This window comes from Ceratocystis lukuohia (genome assembly GCF_044167205.1).
Source record: "Ceratocystis lukuohia strain C4212 chromosome Unknown Supercontig4_pilon, whole genome shotgun sequence".
NCBI lineage: Eukaryota > Fungi > Ascomycota > Sordariomycetes > Microascales > Ceratocystidaceae > Ceratocystis > Ceratocystis lukuohia.
The window spans coordinates 2,642,931-2,661,873 of record NW_027263523.1 but is presented as its reverse complement, the minus strand read 5'-3'; the positions used below and the strand labels follow the sequence as shown (position 1 = coordinate 2,661,873).

At 47.6% G+C, this 18,943-nt stretch overlaps 6 protein-coding genes across 6 annotated transcripts; 3 read left to right on the top strand and 3 right to left on the bottom strand.

The window, feature by feature from the left end:
* Window positions 1-156: 156 nt before the first annotated feature.
* HOO65_040614 (uncharacterized protein) lies at window positions 157-801 on the bottom strand (the record flags this gene model as incomplete). Its single annotated transcript, XM_071003031.1, has 2 exons — window positions 157-693; window positions 754-801. The coding sequence occupies 2 exons, from the start codon at window positions 799-801 to the stop codon at window positions 157-159; spliced, it is 585 nt and encodes a 194-aa protein (XP_070859457.1).
* Window positions 802-3,344: 2,543 nt separating this feature from the next.
* HOO65_040613 (uncharacterized protein) lies at window positions 3,345-6,069 on the bottom strand (the record flags this gene model as incomplete). The annotated part of the gene is made up of 3 exons (XM_071002588.1): window positions 3,345-3,467; window positions 3,533-5,954; window positions 6,047-6,069. 3 exons carry the CDS (start codon window positions 6,067-6,069, stop codon window positions 3,345-3,347), a joined length of 2,568 nt encoding a protein of 855 aa, XP_070859456.1.
* A 2,448-nt stretch (window positions 6,070-8,517) lies between these two features.
* On the top strand, window positions 8,518-9,586 carry HOO65_040612 (Translin-1; the record flags this gene model as incomplete). Its single annotated transcript, XM_071002922.1, has 4 exons — window positions 8,518-8,692; window positions 8,820-8,916; window positions 9,009-9,154; window positions 9,246-9,586. The coding sequence occupies 4 exons, from the start codon at window positions 8,518-8,520 to the stop codon at window positions 9,584-9,586; spliced, it is 759 nt and encodes a 252-aa protein (XP_070859455.1).
* A 3,793-nt stretch (window positions 9,587-13,379) lies between these two features.
* Window positions 13,380-15,034, top strand: HOO65_040611 (Delta(24(24(1)))-sterol reductase; the record flags this gene model as incomplete). Its single annotated transcript, XM_071002755.1, has 2 exons — window positions 13,380-14,410; window positions 14,473-15,034. 2 exons carry the CDS (start codon window positions 13,380-13,382, stop codon window positions 15,032-15,034), a joined length of 1,593 nt encoding a protein of 530 aa, XP_070859454.1.
* A 917-nt stretch (window positions 15,035-15,951) lies between these two features.
* On the bottom strand, window positions 15,952-17,198 carry HOO65_040610 (V-type proton ATPase proteolipid subunit; the record flags this gene model as incomplete). Its single annotated transcript, XM_071002861.1, has 4 exons — window positions 15,952-16,277; window positions 16,359-16,488; window positions 16,888-16,900; window positions 17,182-17,198. 4 exons carry the CDS (start codon window positions 17,196-17,198, stop codon window positions 15,952-15,954), a joined length of 486 nt encoding a protein of 161 aa, XP_070859453.1.
* Window positions 17,199-18,246: 1,048 nt separating this feature from the next.
* HOO65_040609 (13 kDa ribonucleoprotein-associated protein) lies at window positions 18,247-18,871 on the top strand (the record flags this gene model as incomplete). Its single annotated transcript, XM_071003034.1, has 4 exons — window positions 18,247-18,299; window positions 18,391-18,451; window positions 18,540-18,725; window positions 18,794-18,871. The coding sequence occupies 4 exons, from the start codon at window positions 18,247-18,249 to the stop codon at window positions 18,869-18,871; spliced, it is 378 nt and encodes a 125-aa protein (XP_070859452.1).
* Window positions 18,872-18,943: the final 72 nt, after the last annotated feature.

Genomic DNA, 18,943 nt, shown 5'->3' with positions numbered 1-18,943 from the left:
TAGCCATAACATGTAATGAAAGAAAAGGCGACACTATTGTGTATTAACTATAAACGTCCGGATTTCTCCGTCCTATTATTATGGGCAAGTATTTATTAAGCAGCGCCATTCCTGGCTCTTTTCCACCGTCACGTTCCACCGAAGAAGCCCCCCCCCTTACATGAGCATCAGGGCCGCACCACCCAGCAGAGCACCCAGTCCCATGGCAGCAGTTTGCGCCGGTGCGCCTCCCGTGGCGGTCGAGGTAGACCCAGTGCTAGTGCTGGTTCTGGTGGACGAAGTTGTTCTGGTGGACGACGAAGTAGTGCTGCCACCAGTAGTTGAAGCTCCTCCTGCTGCACCACCTGTGGTCGGCGAGGCAGTTGCGCCACTGGTCTCAGAAGCGGTCCCAGATGACGAGTCAGTGGTAGAAGTGGCAGTAGAGTCGGTGGCAGAGCCGGTGGCAGTAGAGTCGGTGGCAGAGCCAGTGGCAGTGGTGTCGCCAGATGTTATTTCGCTGCCGCTAGCAGTAGCGGTGGCAGTTCCGGTCGCGGAGTCAACAACAGACGAAGCGCCAGAGATCAGACCGCCGACACCGGATGTCGCATCACCGACGAGAGAGCTTACTCCGGAGCCTCCGGCTCCAATAATAGAACTGACTTCAGAGCCACCAGCACCGATAATGCTGGAGATAATGTTCTGGGGCTTGGGACTCTGTAGAGTTGTTAGTATTTGTAAGTTTCAAGTGTTTTGAGGCAAGTAGTAGACACCCACAGCAGCAGCCAGACCAGCGGCAAGAAGGACAGCAGGAGAGAATTTCATTGTGGGTAGAAGATAGACTGTGTGTGTGTGTGTGTGTGTGTGTCTGTAAAAGTGTGGGATATGATACTGCGATAGTGTTGCGTTGTGGTGTAGATCGACTGCGCAGCGTGATAATGGTGTGAGGGGCAGCGAGTATTATTAGCAATGGAAAGCAAATAGTCTAATGAGAAGAGAAGAGGGTAGAAAGATCTTGGCCAATAGCCCGACAGCTCGCCGCTCTTTATATGTGTTCTTCAAGCTGACAGAGACAGGGCAAGACAGGAAGAGCCAACCAAGCCATGCCTCATTCCGGTCTTTCCTCATTCTCAGCCGTTCGTGTTGCCCCTGTCTCTTTCTCTTGACCTTTCGCTACTCATTGCTCTCTTCATTTCTCTCTCTTTCTCTCTCTTTCTTTGTGGCTCGCTGTCTTTCTCCTTCTCGTCCGTAAGCCAAGGGCAAAAAAGAAAATCTCACACCCGCCTTCTGGACCCACACCCCCGCTGGTCCCACCCCGTCAAAGTCACCACGCCCCTTTCGCCGGCCCCACTTTTAAGCTCGACTTCCAAGAAGGAACTGCCTTCTCTTTTGGTCCTACTTTTTTTTCATTTCTTGTGCCCTGAACAAGCAAGAACCAAACGCGTGGCCCCTTCGCTCCCTTCCCCTTCTTGAAGTCGAGAATAAGCCTGATGGCGCCACTCCCTCCCTTATTCTTCATGTCTCCCCCTCCAATTGGCACTTTTTTTTTTCTTTTTTTTTCCTGACTCTTAGCTGTTTTTTCAGTGGTTGGGCTGGGCTGTTGGTTGGCTGGCCTGCATATTCCTGTCTAACTGGGCGGTTTCTTCTTTATCCTTCCCGGCCGGTGCATAGGAAAGAGGACCGAAAGTCTGCGCACACCTTCCCTTTTTATCCGACCTTGGCTGGCTGGCACTTTGCTTTTTGCCCGTCTTCTCTTTGCTCCTTCCCTGCTTCTTTCTAATTACTTTCAGCGACACTTGTTGCTATTTTGGAAAGTATCCGCAATGTCACTCACTATCTTTTAAATAAACGCCTTGTTCAGACAAATTTATATGCTCAGGTACAAATATACAAAAATACAAAAATACAAAAATACATACCCAATAGTACCTTGAGGCTACCAGCCACACAACACAACATAGCAGAGCATAGCACGGCTTCAGCTCCTCCCTGTAGCACAGCTTAATGGCTTGCTGCTTCATCCAATCATCGACACAGACTACACTGCAGCCATAAACACGCCGCTTTTCTCGCCGTTGCTAATGAGCTGGGCTTCGTATCGTGGACCCATGCCATGCTACCTCTTCCTCTATTGCTACTCCAACACAACAGCACAGCAGCATGGGACACGCAATCATGTTATATCCGCATCGTACATGTGTAGGTAGAACAGGCAACCTTGTACCTTTGTACCTTCGTACCTTGTACCTCATATCTCGTGCCTCCTGTTTGTTAGCGATCATACCAAGAATCGCCACGCTTGCTGCAAACAGTTGTTTGCAAGAAGGCTCTTAACATCAGAGGCGCATTCACCTCACTCACACACACACACACTCTCTCTCTCTCTCTCTCTCGTTCTCCTTACCTCGGTGTTGTTTCTTTTGCTCTTGCTTTTATCCCTTGCCCCTTCTCTTACCCTTGGTTCTCCATGTAGCTGTCTAGCTGTCGCTGTCTAGCTGTCCAACTGTCTGTCCCCCTACACGCCCTGTCCAGCCCATGTGCTCCTACTACTACTGCAACGCTCGGTTTGATTCCAACTCTCCTTCTTCTCACCTCCCTCTTATGTAAACATCCTTTCCGTTGTCGCTGTAAGCTCAATCCTACTTTAGGCTGAGTTTAATTCGCCAAAGTCCAAGACGTCATTTAGCATTTTAGCCTTTCGGCCTTATAGTTAGTTTCCTAGTCTCTCGCCTCTGGCCTCTCTGGCTTACAGCAAAGAGGAAGTAGAGGGAAAAAAAATAAAAGAGAACCCGAAAAAGAAGGGCAACAGAAGTACGCCAGAAAATAACAGCTCTCGCAGATTCTTGCCTTACACCATCTTGCCGCCCATTTTGTTCGGCTAATGCTTGCATTTTCTCATACCTCCCCCCCCCCCCCCCGCATCCCGGCTTACAACCACACACCACCTTACACAAGAGTTCTACACCTTTACACAGAATAACCCCTCTAAGCCTTGCACAACATTGCCAATACATGTAACCCTGGTAACATCTTGGCAACCCTATGAACAAGCCACACAGCAACACAACAATAACAACAAGTCTCAAAATCCCCGTTTGTCTCATTTCCAAGCCTCATCTCCCCTTTCTTACCTACCCCCTTCTTGTCTGAAACTTGGTCTATTGTGGCTATGAGGCTTGCAAGACAAAAGGGAAGTAGTCGAACCTGTCTCGTCTTGTCTCTCCCTTTTGACCTTTCGCCTCATCCCAAACCCTAAAGTAATAGCAAACGACCAACCCTAAACGCTACTCCATGATTTCGTCTCTATCCCTCAACAACCTTTCCATATCCTGACGTCTCTCCCTTCTAATCATTGGTCTAGACTTTTCTCATGGCCCTTCTAAGTAAGGTGCAATGCCCTTTTTCAGCTCCATAACAATTTCACTAGCCTCTTCGGCGCTCTTGGCCTCAAAATCGTAGCGTTTGCTTTCTGTGCCCTTGTATACCATAAGCTGTAACCAAACGTTAGCACACCCTCGCTGTCTCTCTTTCCTGCACGCCCTCAGATTCAACATACCTTTAAGTTTGTAGGGTGCTTACGCAATACCTTGCAGCCAACAGCATTACTGAAGTGTACTGTGGTTGTCTTCCCACTTGCTCCAGCTGCAGGAATAATGTGAATATACTCGCCATCAATAACCAACGAGCGTTCGCTGGTTCCGACCAAACGCATCGTCTGCTTGCGCCATACTGTGTATTTTTTATAGTTTGCTGAGCCCAGTTCGTCCTGTTTGAGTGCCTCACGCGTCAGTGGGTGAATGCCCATGAACTGCTTCTTGGCCCGTCTCGAGTGCTGTGACGACTCCACTAAAGGCAACACCTTGGGGCTAGCACTTGTTGGTGACCCGCTAATCGTCAAAGGTCCATCCGTGGCAAATCTCCGGCGATAGAGTTCTAGGTCCGAGACGTTGCCGAGGGAAGCAACGGGCCGATCAAGCCGAGCAACAGCTCCGGACCCAGGAATCTTGAGAACATGGTTGGCTTGGTCTAGTTGCCTCTTCTGGCATACGATGTCGAGTACTTCTGCCAAATACATATCTGTTGTAACATCAACAGTCACCAGCTGGCTAGCGGCAATATCCGATGTCAGGATATGAATGCGCAACAACTTGTGCTGTCCCCGCATGCGATTAGACGATACTGGTGCTTGTGGCGCATCAGCTGGGATAATGTTCTGGTTCCGAAATGTCGTCGTAAGGAGGGGATTGATGTATGCCGGTGGCATGTACGCTGGAGGGGGAGGAGGTGGTGCTGCAGGCTCTGGAGGCTTGTCGCTGGTAGGCGAGCCAACACCCAGCGCATCATCTATATCTGCTTCTTCATCGGCATATTCTGCTGTCTGCTGCAGATTGTCTCGTCTCTCGGAGTCTGATGCCATTACTAGTGCAAAATCGTCATAGTGTGCTGAGTTTGCACGGCCTCTGCCTCTGACACCTCCGCCTCCACCCGCACCTCCTACACCACCGCCTCCGCTTCCCGGTCCGTTGTTAGCCGTGACAAAGGATGCCAGAGGCTTAGTGCGTTCTAAAGGCGGGAAATCATCATCAACTTCTCCGTCTTCCATCATACGCAGTGTCCACCAATTAACGCCCATCTTATTCTCAGGCAATGGCGGCTCTCTTTTTTCCTCAATATAACGTAGCAGACTGAGGCCGATGAGCTGGGCCACGGTAACAGGCTTTGAGCTGCCTGTATCATCGCTAACGTCTCGTCGTATTTGCACTTCGAATGGTGTTGATGATTGGTTGCTAAAAGGGGCAAAAATCCGTACACAGAAGGGTGGTTTGCGCTCGCCTTGCCCCGAAAGATTGGCAAAGCGAGCAAATGGCACCCCAGAAGTCTTTTTCTTTAATGCCTCGGATAGTAAAGACTTTGGTTGGATCATACTAAGAGGCCGAATGGCGCTTATGGGTCGAGCAGGCGGTAGAGCCGTGAGAACTCTAGGTATAACTGGAGCAGGAGATCGTCTAATTGTTGAACGGCGCATAAACTTGCGTGGTGGTGTTCCAACAAGTTGTGTTGTAGGCGAGGCAGGAGGATTGACCTGCATGGGGTTGTCCACCGTGTCTAGGATAGAAACTGAGTCAAGCGTATCGGGGAATCTAGCTGACGAAGCATCCGAGTCGTCATCATCATCATCATCATCCTCGTCTTCATCTTCATGCAACGATGAAATTTGTAGCCGCTTTTTCTGTGCTTGTGACTGCGGCTTCATTGCCTTGGCCCGAGCCACTACAACGGCTGCCACAGCTGCCACTGCTCGCTGTCTCTGCATAGTGTCAAGTTCGTTTTCTGACGAGACCTCACTACTAGTAACAGTGTCTCTCCGTGCACGCTCCACTACCGTTTCCAGAGCCGACTGGGAGCCTCTACGAGCAGCTGATAGCGGACTAGAGAGTGAAGCACGTGGAGAGGCAGCTACAGGCATCATCGGCGGTCGCAGTGATGAACTTTGTGAGGGCGAAGAGCCTGCCCGACTGCGCACGGGCATTTTTGTGAACTTGATTTGCGACGGCTCTCGCCGATGTTCCTTGTGTTGCCCAGATTGAGCCGTTGGGTCGGCCTCATCCTCGCTGTCATCGCTGAGGTCACTGCTGTCTTCCTCCTGGTCAGGAGGCCGATGACCTCGTCCACGCCGACGTTTCGGCCCAGCTATTGGCGTGACAGCACTACTTCCCATGCCACCCTGTGGACCGAAAACATCTGGCTCGTCCTCTAGCGTGTGTCCTACGGCTCGCGGTGCCTGGAAGTACTCAGAGGCAATAGCAGTTGGGATAGGCGGTGAATAGGTCCGCTTAATGTGAGTCGGGTTGGCTTTCCACCCAGTAGCCTTGAATGGGCCTGTATTTAAGAACCCATCATTAAGTGTTATAAGGCGTTCACCCACTCCATCAGCAATCTCATCCAGGTAGCTAGTGCGAAGCTGGTAGGCCACTAGGCTACATGGCAAGACAAGTTTCCAAGGAACCACATGTCAGTAAACTACTTGATACTAATCTCATGGACTTCAATTCTGGGGACAATTTCTCACTCTTCTGTTTGCATAACTGACATGGTGGCTGCAGCTTGCTCTGTAATGGCTATGAATACAACAGTTTTCAGGCAATTTGTTGCCTATTGTTAGGCTTGACTTAAGGCAAGAAATCTGCGATTTTTTGACGAAGAAACGGGTGGGCTATTAGTCGCAGTGTTCACAGGCCAGTTCAAATGGCGACTCAGCGGTAAATAATGATGCAAGTTGATGGTGATAAAGGGCTATATGCAGTATGGCCAATCGGGCTTTGAAAGAGGGCTTAGCTCATGCTGAGGAATTTGGGGATCGTTGGTGTGGGTCCAGGGATGGATATTGATTAGGGTTGTGTTGTCCGTGCTCTAGGGTTCTGTGCGACATGAAAATCACAAAGAGACTACAAAACCTCTCATTTCCTTGCAAAAACCGCCTCTCTCACCAGATATATTTTATCCCCGGATAGTGGAGATGCTTTGAATCTATTCTATCATATCTCCATGTCGCACCATTAAAGCAGCTTTTGCCCTTGCCCTCTGTTGTCCTCTTTATTTCTCGGATTTCCTGTATTGTCAAAGCAACTACCGCAGCTATCGCTATTATCACCAAAAAACCCCCGACAATAGGTGTTGATTTTGTGACCTATCTCCGCATGACTAAAATGGTCGGCATCGGTTATTTCTAGTCTATGCAACTAAATAACCGGAGAGAATTATTGGCCGTCCTTCAAGCTTGACAGTATCTTCACCACTTTATTTAGAATAGTCCAAAATATCACGTGATAGCCCTGATAATCTAGTCAACGACAGCTCAACAATGACAATAGCATCAAGTTATTACCATCTTGCTCCTTATCTCCACCATGACGATATTTGGTCTCAATCTTGCTCCAGATCATTATGGCCACCCCTGTTCTTTCCCTCATAATTCCCACCAACTAAATGAATTTTTAGCATCAGGTCCTCGAACAATACCTCCCTAGTAATTCTTCAGGTAAACGATACCAATAACCTCACAGCTAACCCCATGTGATAATGGTGAGATTGACTCAGTTAGTAATTAACATGGTTTGCATTACACCTATAAACCTCAACGTGTCCCCTCTGACCTATCAAGTATTAGAAGGCTATGAATGAGGCTGTTCTCGCGATGCTTTTGAACTGAATCCTTAATCATGTCCTCAAGTTCTAACTCAGACAAGCTATGACCTATTCGTTAAGGGACGCATCATAAAGCCTTTGGTGGATTTTATATGATCTAAAATGGGACATTGATCATCTCAATTTTTGCCCTTTGGAGTATTACGCCTTTCTATGTGGTTGAAGAAACTACAGCTTCTATGTTGGAAGGCTCACAATACAGTACGCATAGTATGGGTTCACGGTCAGAATGATGGCATATTAAATGCCAACTTTGAACCCTCACATCAACCAACATTGATGATTGAGGTTCCCTAGTAATAAAAGAATGGGGCACTCTTCACGGATTGTGGCTCGTTCATGGGTGAGAGCGCTCAGCCTAGCTTTGCGGAGACGCAGAGGTTGGAGGATAATGATTATTTGATACTGAAATTTTTACTGTGCCACAATGCACGTCGTTTGGTTTTTGATACCTTCTCCAAATTGCACGGGATTATAGCGTTGAGAAAGCAAAGGCTTGTTCTGAATCTAAAATTTTACACTTGGCTTTATGTTGAGCATCTGTTATGTCCAGGATGTCAATATTGACTTGTATGCTACATCATGTTAGTATAGGGTTATCCTTTCTTGAACCCTGGAGTTATTTTTCTTCCCTCAGCCACACTTTCTTTTCCCCTATTCTAGACTAAAAGGATGTTTTCATTTCCTTTGCCCTTGCCCCAGCCCTCCCAGCCTCCAAATTAAGTGGGGAAGATCGGTTAAACCCTATCCACCGCCTAAATAAGTGGAGTTATTACATTGGAGACTGGTCTAAAAAACGGCAGAAACAAATAATGGGGCCAACCAGGGTCCTGACTTTTACTTACCGCCTTTTGTCAAAAAGATGTATAAAAAGCCCGTGATGCCGCCCTTCATTTTAGTTATTTTCTTTCCTTTCTTCTTCAGCTCTCTTTGCCTTTTGGCTAAGATCAAGTGTAGTATCTGTTCTTTTCAGTTTAATCTCTGAAAGTGTTCTAAGGAACACAATCGTGATTATACTTATTTTTGGCTCTCGGACTTTGGCCGCTATGCTTGCATATGTCATCGTTCACAGTGTCCCTGGTATTACACTGCCTCCAGGCGACGCGAACTTTTTTTTTTCATTGCTCCACGGGCTTGATTCCGGGTTGTGACGAAGAAATAGGCTTTGGGAATGTAGTAGAGGAATATAATGAACGGATTACTGTCTAGAATTTTCGCTGTAGCTTCCAAAGCATTCTGGGTGGAAGAAGCTAGAGTAAGAAGGAACGTTGAAAAAATTACGTGAGTAACCATTCTTCATACCATCTGACAACATCACTCCCATCAATCGCAAACATGTCTAGCCAGACCGGACTTCTCGCCTCTACTATCTTCGACGACCTTAAAGCTCGTGTTGAAACGGACTCTCAGACGCGTGAGGATATTGCACAGGCTGTGCAAAAAATCAACGCTAGCAATGCCTTTTCGACTGGATTATTGACGAGGGTTCATTCGACACCGAGAGCAAAATGTGAGTTTTTCCGCACTTCTCTACCCTATGCTCTTACTGGTATTTTCACGGTTTCCAAAGTTTTCAGGCTCTCTTGGAAGAGAAATGAATCTTGTGAAAGATGCGCTGACTTGTGATTTGTGTACAGATCCCGAGCTACTCACACAGGTTGAGGCCGGCATCAAAAAGGACATTGTAAACATCAAGGAGCTGGCAGCGCTGGCTTCCGAGCACCCTTACTACAAGTAAGTAGTAGGCCTAGCCCCTAACCTCCACTAAGAATGGATTTAGAAAAAATGAGGCAGGGAAAACATGATTCTGACAGAACTAAACATAGGTTTAACTTTCTCTGGAACCGTACGATAGAGAATGTTATCTTCTCGATCCTCATGACTGGTTTCCTAGGTGGTGTGGCAACGGAGACGTCAGCGGGCGAACTAGGACGAATCTTGACACCAGAACAGGTGAGCGAGGTTCTGCAGGGTAAGTATCAAATGGGCTATCTCTAATTTTTTTGGCTCGAATGTTTTTTCCCCTTCTTTTCTAGTTAGAAAACTACTAACACACCATCTAGTCCCATACAATGTCAAAGACCGCGACACCTTCCATATCACGATCGAGGAATATCTTCTCGCAGTCACGCGTCTGACTGAAGAGCTCTCGCGTCTCGTGACCAACAGCGTGACACTCGGGGATGCGGCGCTGGCTGTACAGGCCGGGCAGGTAGTAAAAGACCTTTTCGCTGGGTTCCAAATGCTCAACCTCAAGAACGATATTATCCGCAAGCGTAGCGATGCCGTCAAGTACCACGTCAAGAAGGTTGAGGATGTTATTTATGATCTGTCGCTTCGGGGACTCTTGCCTCGGGCTGGATCTAGTGCTGATGCCGTGGCGCTAGATGCTGATCAGCAGTAGAATATTGTTTCTTAGTAAGCATATATATTCTGCCACTATACATTCATTATACCATGTGATTATTGAATACTATGCCTCTCCCTCTCCGAATTTCCCATAAAGGACAGTTGGCTGTACCTGCTTTCCTTGGAACAAAAACTTCAATTTATTGCAACAGAAAATGCCACAGTCAAGTAGATAAACAGTCTACTTTTTATCGGAAATATCGTTGTGTGCTGCTTTTGCAGCGTCAGCTACTATGCTGTTGAAAGAGTTCTTCGCCAGCATGAGAGAAGGCTACCTATGCTAAATCTTGGCCATTTAAGCCTCCAAATTCCGAATCAAGTAGACATAGGATGTTATATTGGTGGTGTTATATCCAAAGTTCACGGCATAAGAGCGGGCCTTCATCTGTGCAAGCTCGTCACACGCATACAGTAGCGGAGCTATGCTGACCAATCTGGCATAGAAGTATGCATGCATTCACGCTCATTCTTTATTGCAGGAACTTTTTGATGTCTCGATTGCGAATACGACGACGCTCAATAATTCTTGGAGGATTTATCCAAAATTCGATCGATTCTCACCCACCATGATGAGACTACAGCATATATGGAGTCCAGTCTTGATCCGTGATGAAAGCTCGTCTTCGACTGTTGCGGTCATAACTTCTCAAATTTGAACAAGTTAGTAACATTATGCTAATTCGAAATATATGCATTGGTCGTCGAATGCATCATCACAAAAGAGTGTGTATAATTATACGCATCTGTGATTAGAATAAGATCTCTTCTGAGGCTTAGATATCAGTATGCAATTTCTATCGCTTGGATACTAGCCGGGAGTACACGTTTACGATGATGGGGAACATAAATTAGCCTGAGTCAGCTCTAAAACAAGTGAGTGGGATTAGGTAGCACAAGAGCGGCTTGCCAAGATTAGGGCATGGGAACTAAGAAACGCGGATGGAAACCAATGGAAAACTGCTTGATGATATCGACGTGAGACGAAGGAAAAGAGTGCTGGGGATTGGGGGGGGGGGGACGAGATCGCATAACCACATCTCACCAGAAAAGAAGCGGTTGCATGATGTTGGCACTTGTTACGGGGAAACGAAGTCAAAAAGCACTTCGCTATGCTCGGGACTAGGTTTATCGGACACCGAGGAAAGACCCTTTTTGGTGAAGGATTGTTAAGCGAATCTAGGAGAAGCGGCGGCGCTGACATGGCAAAATCCCTATGACGACATCGAGATATTGGAGAGGGAGAGAAGTGGAGGGATCTTCTTAGGAGCACAGGCGGATTTGGGTTGGAATTGGGTGGGATGGTAATGGATCATGATACATTATTGTATTGTGATAACAGCCTCGCTGAAGATCATATGAGGCAGGGGGGCTTGACTGTGAGGATGATGGGAAAGGTTTTGCCTTGTAGACCAAGAGGGGCAAGAACATATGAAGAGAATTCGACGGTCATATTACGTGGGTTCTTCCCCGAAATGGTTCCGGTAATGCCATTTTTTTCTCCTCATGAGCTAGTGGGCGAATAGCAGCCGGGCCAATCGGAATAGCTGGCATGGGGGGAGAAATAGAAAGAAAAGAGAGACCGAAGACAACCGAGAGAGGGAAGGCAGAGGAAAATTAGGCTAGGTAGAAGAGGCATTGGAGAGACAAGAATGGGCCTAGAACTGGGCCGGAGTTCAGGTCAACAAAGCAGGAAAGGCTGGCTGTAGTTGATGGATTGTCGTTGAGCACCAAGGTCTGTGCATTGACGACAAGAATTACAGTGCATATCATTTACCATGTTTTATTGATATAAGCGCTATTAATGTTGGTAAATTGGAAGCACTGAAACTAACATTGTGCAGAAATCATAATTGTCATAAACAAAATCATGGCGATGCGGCAAGAAGATACGGCAATTGAATAGAAGGGATGCAAGAGAGAAAACGCGAAATAGGCCCGGATAAGACCTAAGGAAGAAATCAAACTGGTGAAGAAGCCAGAGGAAAAAGAAAAAAGACGACATCGAAATACCGACAGACAAAAAGGTGGGGAGAGTTCGTCATCTGAGGAGACACCTCGGGAAAAGGAGCCATAGAGGTAGGGCGCGAAAGCGAAAGGGACGCTGAGCCAGAAGCTGGGAGGAAGGAAGGAAGGAAGTAAGAAAACTTGTGGGACCTATCTCGGCGTCTATGTTGAGACTTTGTGTGAAGCGGCGACGGCGGCTGCTGTATGGCACTGCCATGTTGTATTACTAAGGTTACCAAGCCTAGAACTGTACTAAAAGGGCTAGGACCTAGCCAGCTCACGCTCCTGCCCTTGCCCATCCATGTACAACGAAAAAACGAACCCATGAACATGACTGACAATGGGCTTCGTAACTTGGTTGGGAGGAGAAATAAAGCGGGGATTATGAAAGACAGGACATTCAGCCAGACAGCAAGACAACCGACAAGGTAAGAAGCTGGGCATCCCTCCTATCTCGTTCTTGCCAAGGCGCAAGGCCTAGAGGAACGTGAGAAGGAGGGGAGGGTGAAGTTCGCTCGGCTACCTTATGGTGCTCTACACCGTAGCCAGCGCCTGGGCGCAAGAACCGGTGTCAGAACGTCATGCGGTAAGGCGGTTTGATGAAAAAGACCAGAGGATGGGAGAGACAGGGAAAGGGCAGTGACGAGACAACTGTGTGCGGACTGGGCTGCCGCTGACCAATAGGGGAAAGGGGAAGGATAAAAAGAACATCATCCGCTCAGTTCTAGTGGGCGCACAAAGGGTTCTTTCTTTTTCTTCCGCTTAGTACATACCTCTTAGATTTTCCTTGCATTTTTTTTGTCCAGCCTTCAATTTTCTTACGAAACAATATCTCTGACTTTCTCTCTCTCAAAAATAAGAGAAACTAAATGGAGGCCGGACAAAAAATGTGTAAGGGAAAAAAGAGCAAGAAAGTGGGGCCGACAAAAAGAAACAAGAGCCAAAACAGTCCTTCCTTCCTTCTCCTTCCTTCCTCCGTTGCCCCCTGCTCTTTCAACAAAATAAAGTTTGGTCCCAAGTACCTGCCATAACTGAGAAGCTTTCCTCTTAGTGCGGTAGAGAGAGAACGACTTGCGTACTTGTGTGAAGATGAGAAATTAAGTATTATGTACACACAATAGACAGAATATGACTGAACTCATAAAATGTATGTTACAATTCCTAATGAACAGAGCATACTGGTCTTGTTGCTAAACAACCCAAAAAAGAAGGTAGTGCAGGTGTAAGTATATGGATGGAAAGAAGGACAATGAAGTTCCCCACTGTTCGCGGTTGCTTCTTCGCCCTTCTTCCGTATCCGCACCACGCCATAGCCCACCCAGGCCTGCTCCCACCTCTGATTCACCTTAAATTTGCTTTATGACTAGCCGCCTCTTTCCTAAAAGGAGCCGGAAAATGGACAAATAAAAAGAAGAGAAAAAAGGCTGGATAAAATTTGGGCTATTTGGCTTCACTCATCCCCCCCAACCCAGGACCTAGAGTTCGGAAGGCACAAATGCAATGAAGCCACATTTGGCTTAGAAGGAAAGAACCCCTCTTCTTTCTTCTTCTTTTAGGTCCTTTACTTTTCTGTAGTTTGTCGTAACTTGTTCTTTCTATAAATTGCTTCCCTCCCTACTTTGCTTTCATCCCCCCCCTCTCTCTTCTCTCATCTCCTACCTGCCTTTCGCTTGGTCTACAAAGACTTTGTCTGTTTTGTCTTGCCGGCGGCTGAAGAGACAGAAGCTTGTTTTTGTCACGACATAGTATATAATACGAGCTCAAGACTTTTTCCATCTTTCACTATGGGCAGTTCCGACAACAGTAAGCCCACCAGTTGGGAGGGCACCTCGCTGATCGATTCCCGCCAAGACAGCAGCAGCGGCGAGTCTTCTTCCCAAGACTCGTCACCATCTTCTCCCCAAAACTACCAAACCATATACGCCCCTCCAACCCCCAAACTGATCGGAGACAAGGCTAACCCAGCTGCGCATTCGACCTCTAATGTTGTGTCGATGCCCCCCTCCCTCAATATTGTTGACGGCTGGATATCTGGCCATTCGCCTAAAGTTGACTACTCAGGTGAGATGGAATTCGGTGGCTCTCTTGGGACGCTTTCTCTCATTATTGGATTTCCGTTGCTCATGTGGTGGATGTGGGCTGGCGCCTTTTACTACAATGGAAAACTGCCCCTGCCTGCTGAAGGCCAGTCAATCCCCGACTTTCTGCGTCACCTTTACTCTCTCGTTCTTGAGGGCGCGTATCCTACATTCTGGGCCTGGAAGGTCTACTGGGGCATGTTCATCTTCGAGGCTATCTGCTACTGTACGCTTCCCGGCGTCTGGCAGTACGGCAAGCCCTTGCCTCATGAGGGCGGCAAGCAGCTCAAGTACTACTGCAACGCCTACTTTAGCTTTTACTTTACTATCTTCACCGTTTCGGTACTGCAGCTTACCGGAGTGTTTCACCTTGAGAGCGTCATTGATAACTTTGGGAGTCTGATGACTGTATCCATAATTAGCGGCTTTGCCGTTTCCGTCATCGCCTATGTCTCGGCCCTGATGCGAGGGGCCGAACACCGTATGACTGGCTACCCTATTTATGATTTTTTTATGGGGGCCGAGCTGAACCCCCGTATGTTTGGAATTTTGGATTTCAAGATGTTTTTTGAAGTTCGACTGCCGTGGTATATACTATTTCTCCTAACCTGGGCCACTGCTGCCCGCCAGTGGGATCGCTATGGCTATGTCTCGGGTGAGGTGTGCTTCCTCCTCATGGCCCATTTCCTTTATGCCAATGCCTGCTCCAAGGGTGAAGAGCTGATTGTGCCCACATGGTGAGTCTGCCCCTCCTTTACTCTGGCTTCTGCTTCTCCCTCCGCTGACCCAACTACTTTAGGGACATGTACTACGAAAAATGGGGCTTCATGCTCATTTTTTGGAATCTTGCTGGGGTGCCCTTCTCCTACTGCCATTGCACTCTGTATCTCGCCAATCATCACCCCTCTGAGTACCATTGGAGTAAGCCCGCCCTTGCTGCTCTATTTACCTCGTATCTTTTCGTCTACTGGGTCTGGGACTCGTGTAACAGCCAAAAGAATCGCTTCCGTGCCATGGAACGCGGCCAAGCTGTCTTCCGCAACACTTTTCCACAGGTGCCATGGCAGACAATACACAATCCCAAGACTATTCGTACGCCTGATGGCGGCACTATCCTCGTAGACGGCTGGTATGGCATGGCTCGCAAGTTACATTATAGCTGCGACGCCTTCTTTGCCATTTGCTGGGGACTCATTACTGGCTTCGACTCGCCATTCCCGTGGTTCTACCCTGTATTTTTCTGCTGCATGATTGCTCATCGTGCTGCCCGTGATATTCGCCGCTGCCGCTTCAAGTACGGCGAGGCGTGGCTTGAGTATGAGCGTCAAGTGCCCTATCTCTTTATCCCCTACGTCATCTAGGCTACGGAGCATGGCTGTTGATTTGCTTCTGGCTTTCTCTCGATGTGTTGTCTTTTCTTCCCCTTTCCTTCGTTGGGCGTTCCAGGCTTTTGGGATAAACCTGACTGCATGTCTTTCCCCATACTGATTTGTTTATTTTTATGATACCGTCGTTCTCCAGCTCTTTGTTCTGTTCCCTTGTTCCCAATTTGGCGAGAAAAAAATACTTGTCAATAATTTTTGTAATTCCATAGAATTAATGACCTCAAATATATACTTTAGAAAATAAGACACTGAAGAAACCATGGATAGAGTAGGGTAGAGGTAGAAGAATAAGTGAAGGTGATAGAATGCATGGGCTAGCTCTCTCGGTAGTTCTGGGCCACCACAGTTAGTCAATGGTTGAATGAATGGGTATTGTCAAGTTAGCCAAGTCGACTCTAATGTTGATGCATGATGAGGTCATGCAAGGGACCAATCCAGTCCAACTTTAGCCCAGTCAGTGTAGGGGAAACCGAGACACAGGTGGGTTTAGAAACCAATGGCTACATATTGGGTACATGTGGTAATATATGTCCACATGACATTACATACATCATTCACTTATACTACAATCCATGCACATGGTCTTGATCATACACCATAGTTTCTTGTTTACAATACATTTAAAAAAAAGAAGGGGCATTGTTTAACGGTCGTGCGTAGATAGATAGATGAGAGAGACTGTTGGGTGTGTAAAAGACAAAAGGGATGTGTGTGTCCGTGCTTGCCTGCATACATGCATAAACTAAGCCTGTTCCATACACTAGAAATAGAGGCCTAAGAGAGAGGAAGGGCCAGGGCAACACAAGATAACACACAATATACGGGCCAGGCGAGTGTGCAAGCTCATGGAAAAGGTCAAAGAAAAAGGTAGGATGGAACCGAGAGCGATTAGTTTAGCACTCGGCGCCGAGGGTAGCCTTGGAGTTCATGAGCAAGGCGACAATCAGACCGTAAAGACCCAGAACTTCGGCGAAAATTAGAATCAGAATCATACCGACGAACAGGCGCGGCTGTTGGGCACTTCCGCGCACACCAGCATCACCAACAATGCCGATGGCGAAGCCGGCAGCCAGACCAGCCAAACCGACAGCCAGGCCGGCACCGAACTGCACAAAGGCAGTGTACAGAGGAAGCTGCTGCTTGAGGCCGTCGGAAATCAGCACCGAGACGACCAGGCCATAGATACCAATGATACCAGCCATGACAACGGGGATAATGTCTGGACGAATGGAGGGATATATCAGTTTGACTGAAGCAAGCTAAAATAGGCTATTGATACAAGGGGAAAGGAAAGGCTTACTCTTGACAATCAGGTCAGGACGCAGAACACCCATGGCGGCGACACCGACACCAGACTTGGCAGTACCGTAAGAGGCACCCAAGCAGGTGAAAACAATGGCAGAGGTGCAGCCCATGGCACCGAAGAAGGGCTATATTGGATGGTAGAGATGTCAGTACGTGTGTGGTTGTATGCATTGTGGATAAGGCGTAAACAAGGGAATGCAGAGCTATGGTGCGCATGAATTCCAGATAACGGTGCTTGAGGTAGTTAACCATAGGCGCTGTCGAGAACCCACTCCGAGCCAATTGATCGCGTTCAAATCGTGAGGAGCGATTTTAGACGGGAGTTCGCGATAGCATGCAATCGTTCGACGCGCGTTTCTTCGACTTGTGAAGCTCCGATTGTTAAGCAATTGGGATGAAAACGAGACGAGCGTGTTCTTGGCAGATATGAAGCTGGTTGGCTGCATTCGGGTAATCTCAAGCTATGGGGAAGACGGGAACGGGGGACGGGATTTTGGTGGAAGGCATTGCGTTGCGCAACATACCGCGTAGACGGGGCTGAAGACAAAGAGGCCATTAGCATGTGGTTATTGAATTGTAAATTGGCGGTGCAATCATGGTGTCCATCTGAGCTGCCATCGTCATATTACCGCGCCGAGCACTCGATAACTTTCGAAGACAGGACAGGACAGCTGGTCTACGAGGCTAGAACAAATATATCGCGCATAGCAGGAGCCGACGGAAGACGATGGCTCCAGATAGTAGAGACAACAAGGCGAAAGACACATCAATGGAAATGTCTTTTGTTGCGGATGAAGAAGGCAGGGAAAAGTACTCACCAAAGTTCAGTGGCCATTTTAGTTATATTTGTGAAGATTTACAAAAAAAGACGAAGAAAAAAATGAATGAAAGATGGTGAGAAGAGCAAGAAAGTATCAAGCAAGTTTTCTCTAGAATTGATTGGCGCAAGGAGAAGAAAAAGAAAAGGGTACAAATGAAATGTATCACGAGTCACGAGGCAAAAGTCGAAATAAAGAGAAGGAAAGAAGAAGATGGAAAGAAACGATTCAAAGTTCTGAGAACAGAAAGAAAGGAAGAAGAAGAAAAGGAAGAACGACGGCAAGCTACATTAATAAAACCCCAGCATAAAGACCCATAAGAGAAGAGAGAACAGAGCCGTCCGCCTTATCGAAGCCAGCCTTGTCTAGTCTTGCTCTGCTAAGCCAGCTGCGGCTGTGGTCCTCCCAAATCCAGCGAATGAGAACACGGCATATCCAATCACGTGACTCAGCTCGGATTTCTCAAAGGCGCAGCAAGCTTGAGAGGGACCATACCATGGCCCAAGGCCCCCCAAGGGCCCCCTCGCAGAGATTAGTGGTCCCCATTAGCTGTGCTGCGAACGAGAAGGCCAAAAAAGACCGCATTATTGTTGGCGCGTCTAGTGTCCCATGCATTTACTTGTTTTTCTTTGTTTGCAAAGTTGCTTGCTTGCATTAATATCCTACAAATCTGTAAATTTCTCGCAATGCGCTGGGTGTGAGGCAGGATGCTTGCAAAACTAGACCCTAAATCGCTCACTTACTAAAGCCTTCTAAAACCCTTATGCCAACTTATCCATGCCTAGACGCTTCATGCTCACCGCCTTATAACTTGGCAAGGCCATACCGCTTTAAGTCACAAAGCGGCAGAAAAAAGTTTTGGCTTCATCATTTCGACGAAGAGCAAGAAGGACATCGTTCACTCCTCTTCCATTCCCACTTTCCTCTCTTTCATATACCCAATCGTGCTTCCTCCTTTTTGTCTTTTTCCCTTACTTGTTCTTTCTTCCACGACAGGGCGAGCCAACGCAGTGAACCCTGGGTTCTTATTATTTGTTCTACCACTAAAAGACCAACTATTTCGAAATGGATGACCAGCAGGCTGTTTGGCCCCGCGCCGATGAGGCTCTCGAGCAGGAGTGAGTAGAGGTCATTAAATATGACATGCCCAAGAGATATCAAATCCGCAACACTCAGAACAGCCCTTCTTGCTAACTTGAATTCTCTTAGGATCTACGATCTTGTCCAGGCCTGCCACCATGCCCGCCAGCTGAAGAAGGGTGCTAATGAGGTATGTGCCAGCAACAGCCCAGCCTACCCTCTTCATATCTATTCATTTGCCAGCAAAATGCTAATGACTTGTTTTTTCTTCACTTCAGGCTACCAAGACCCTGAACCGCTCCGTCTCCGAGCTTATCGTTCTTGCTGCTGATACCGCCCCTCTGGCTATCCTTCTGCACCTGCCTCTCCTGTGCGAGGACAAGAATGTCCCCTACATCTACGTCGGCAGCAAGACTGCTCTAGGACGTGCCTGCGGTGTCTCGCGCGCTGTCATTTCCGTCTCGGTATGTGCTCTATCTCAACACATCTAACACTAATACCGAAAAGTTGCTAACACATTATGTATCCCTAGATCACTTCCAACGAAGGTAGTGAGCTGGCTGACCGCATCCGCATGATCAAGGAAAAGGTCGAGAGACAAGCCATCTAAGCGTCAATATCGCTGTGCTCTAATAGCCCACCGATTTGCACTTGGAACTAAGGATATTATGAAAATACAGAA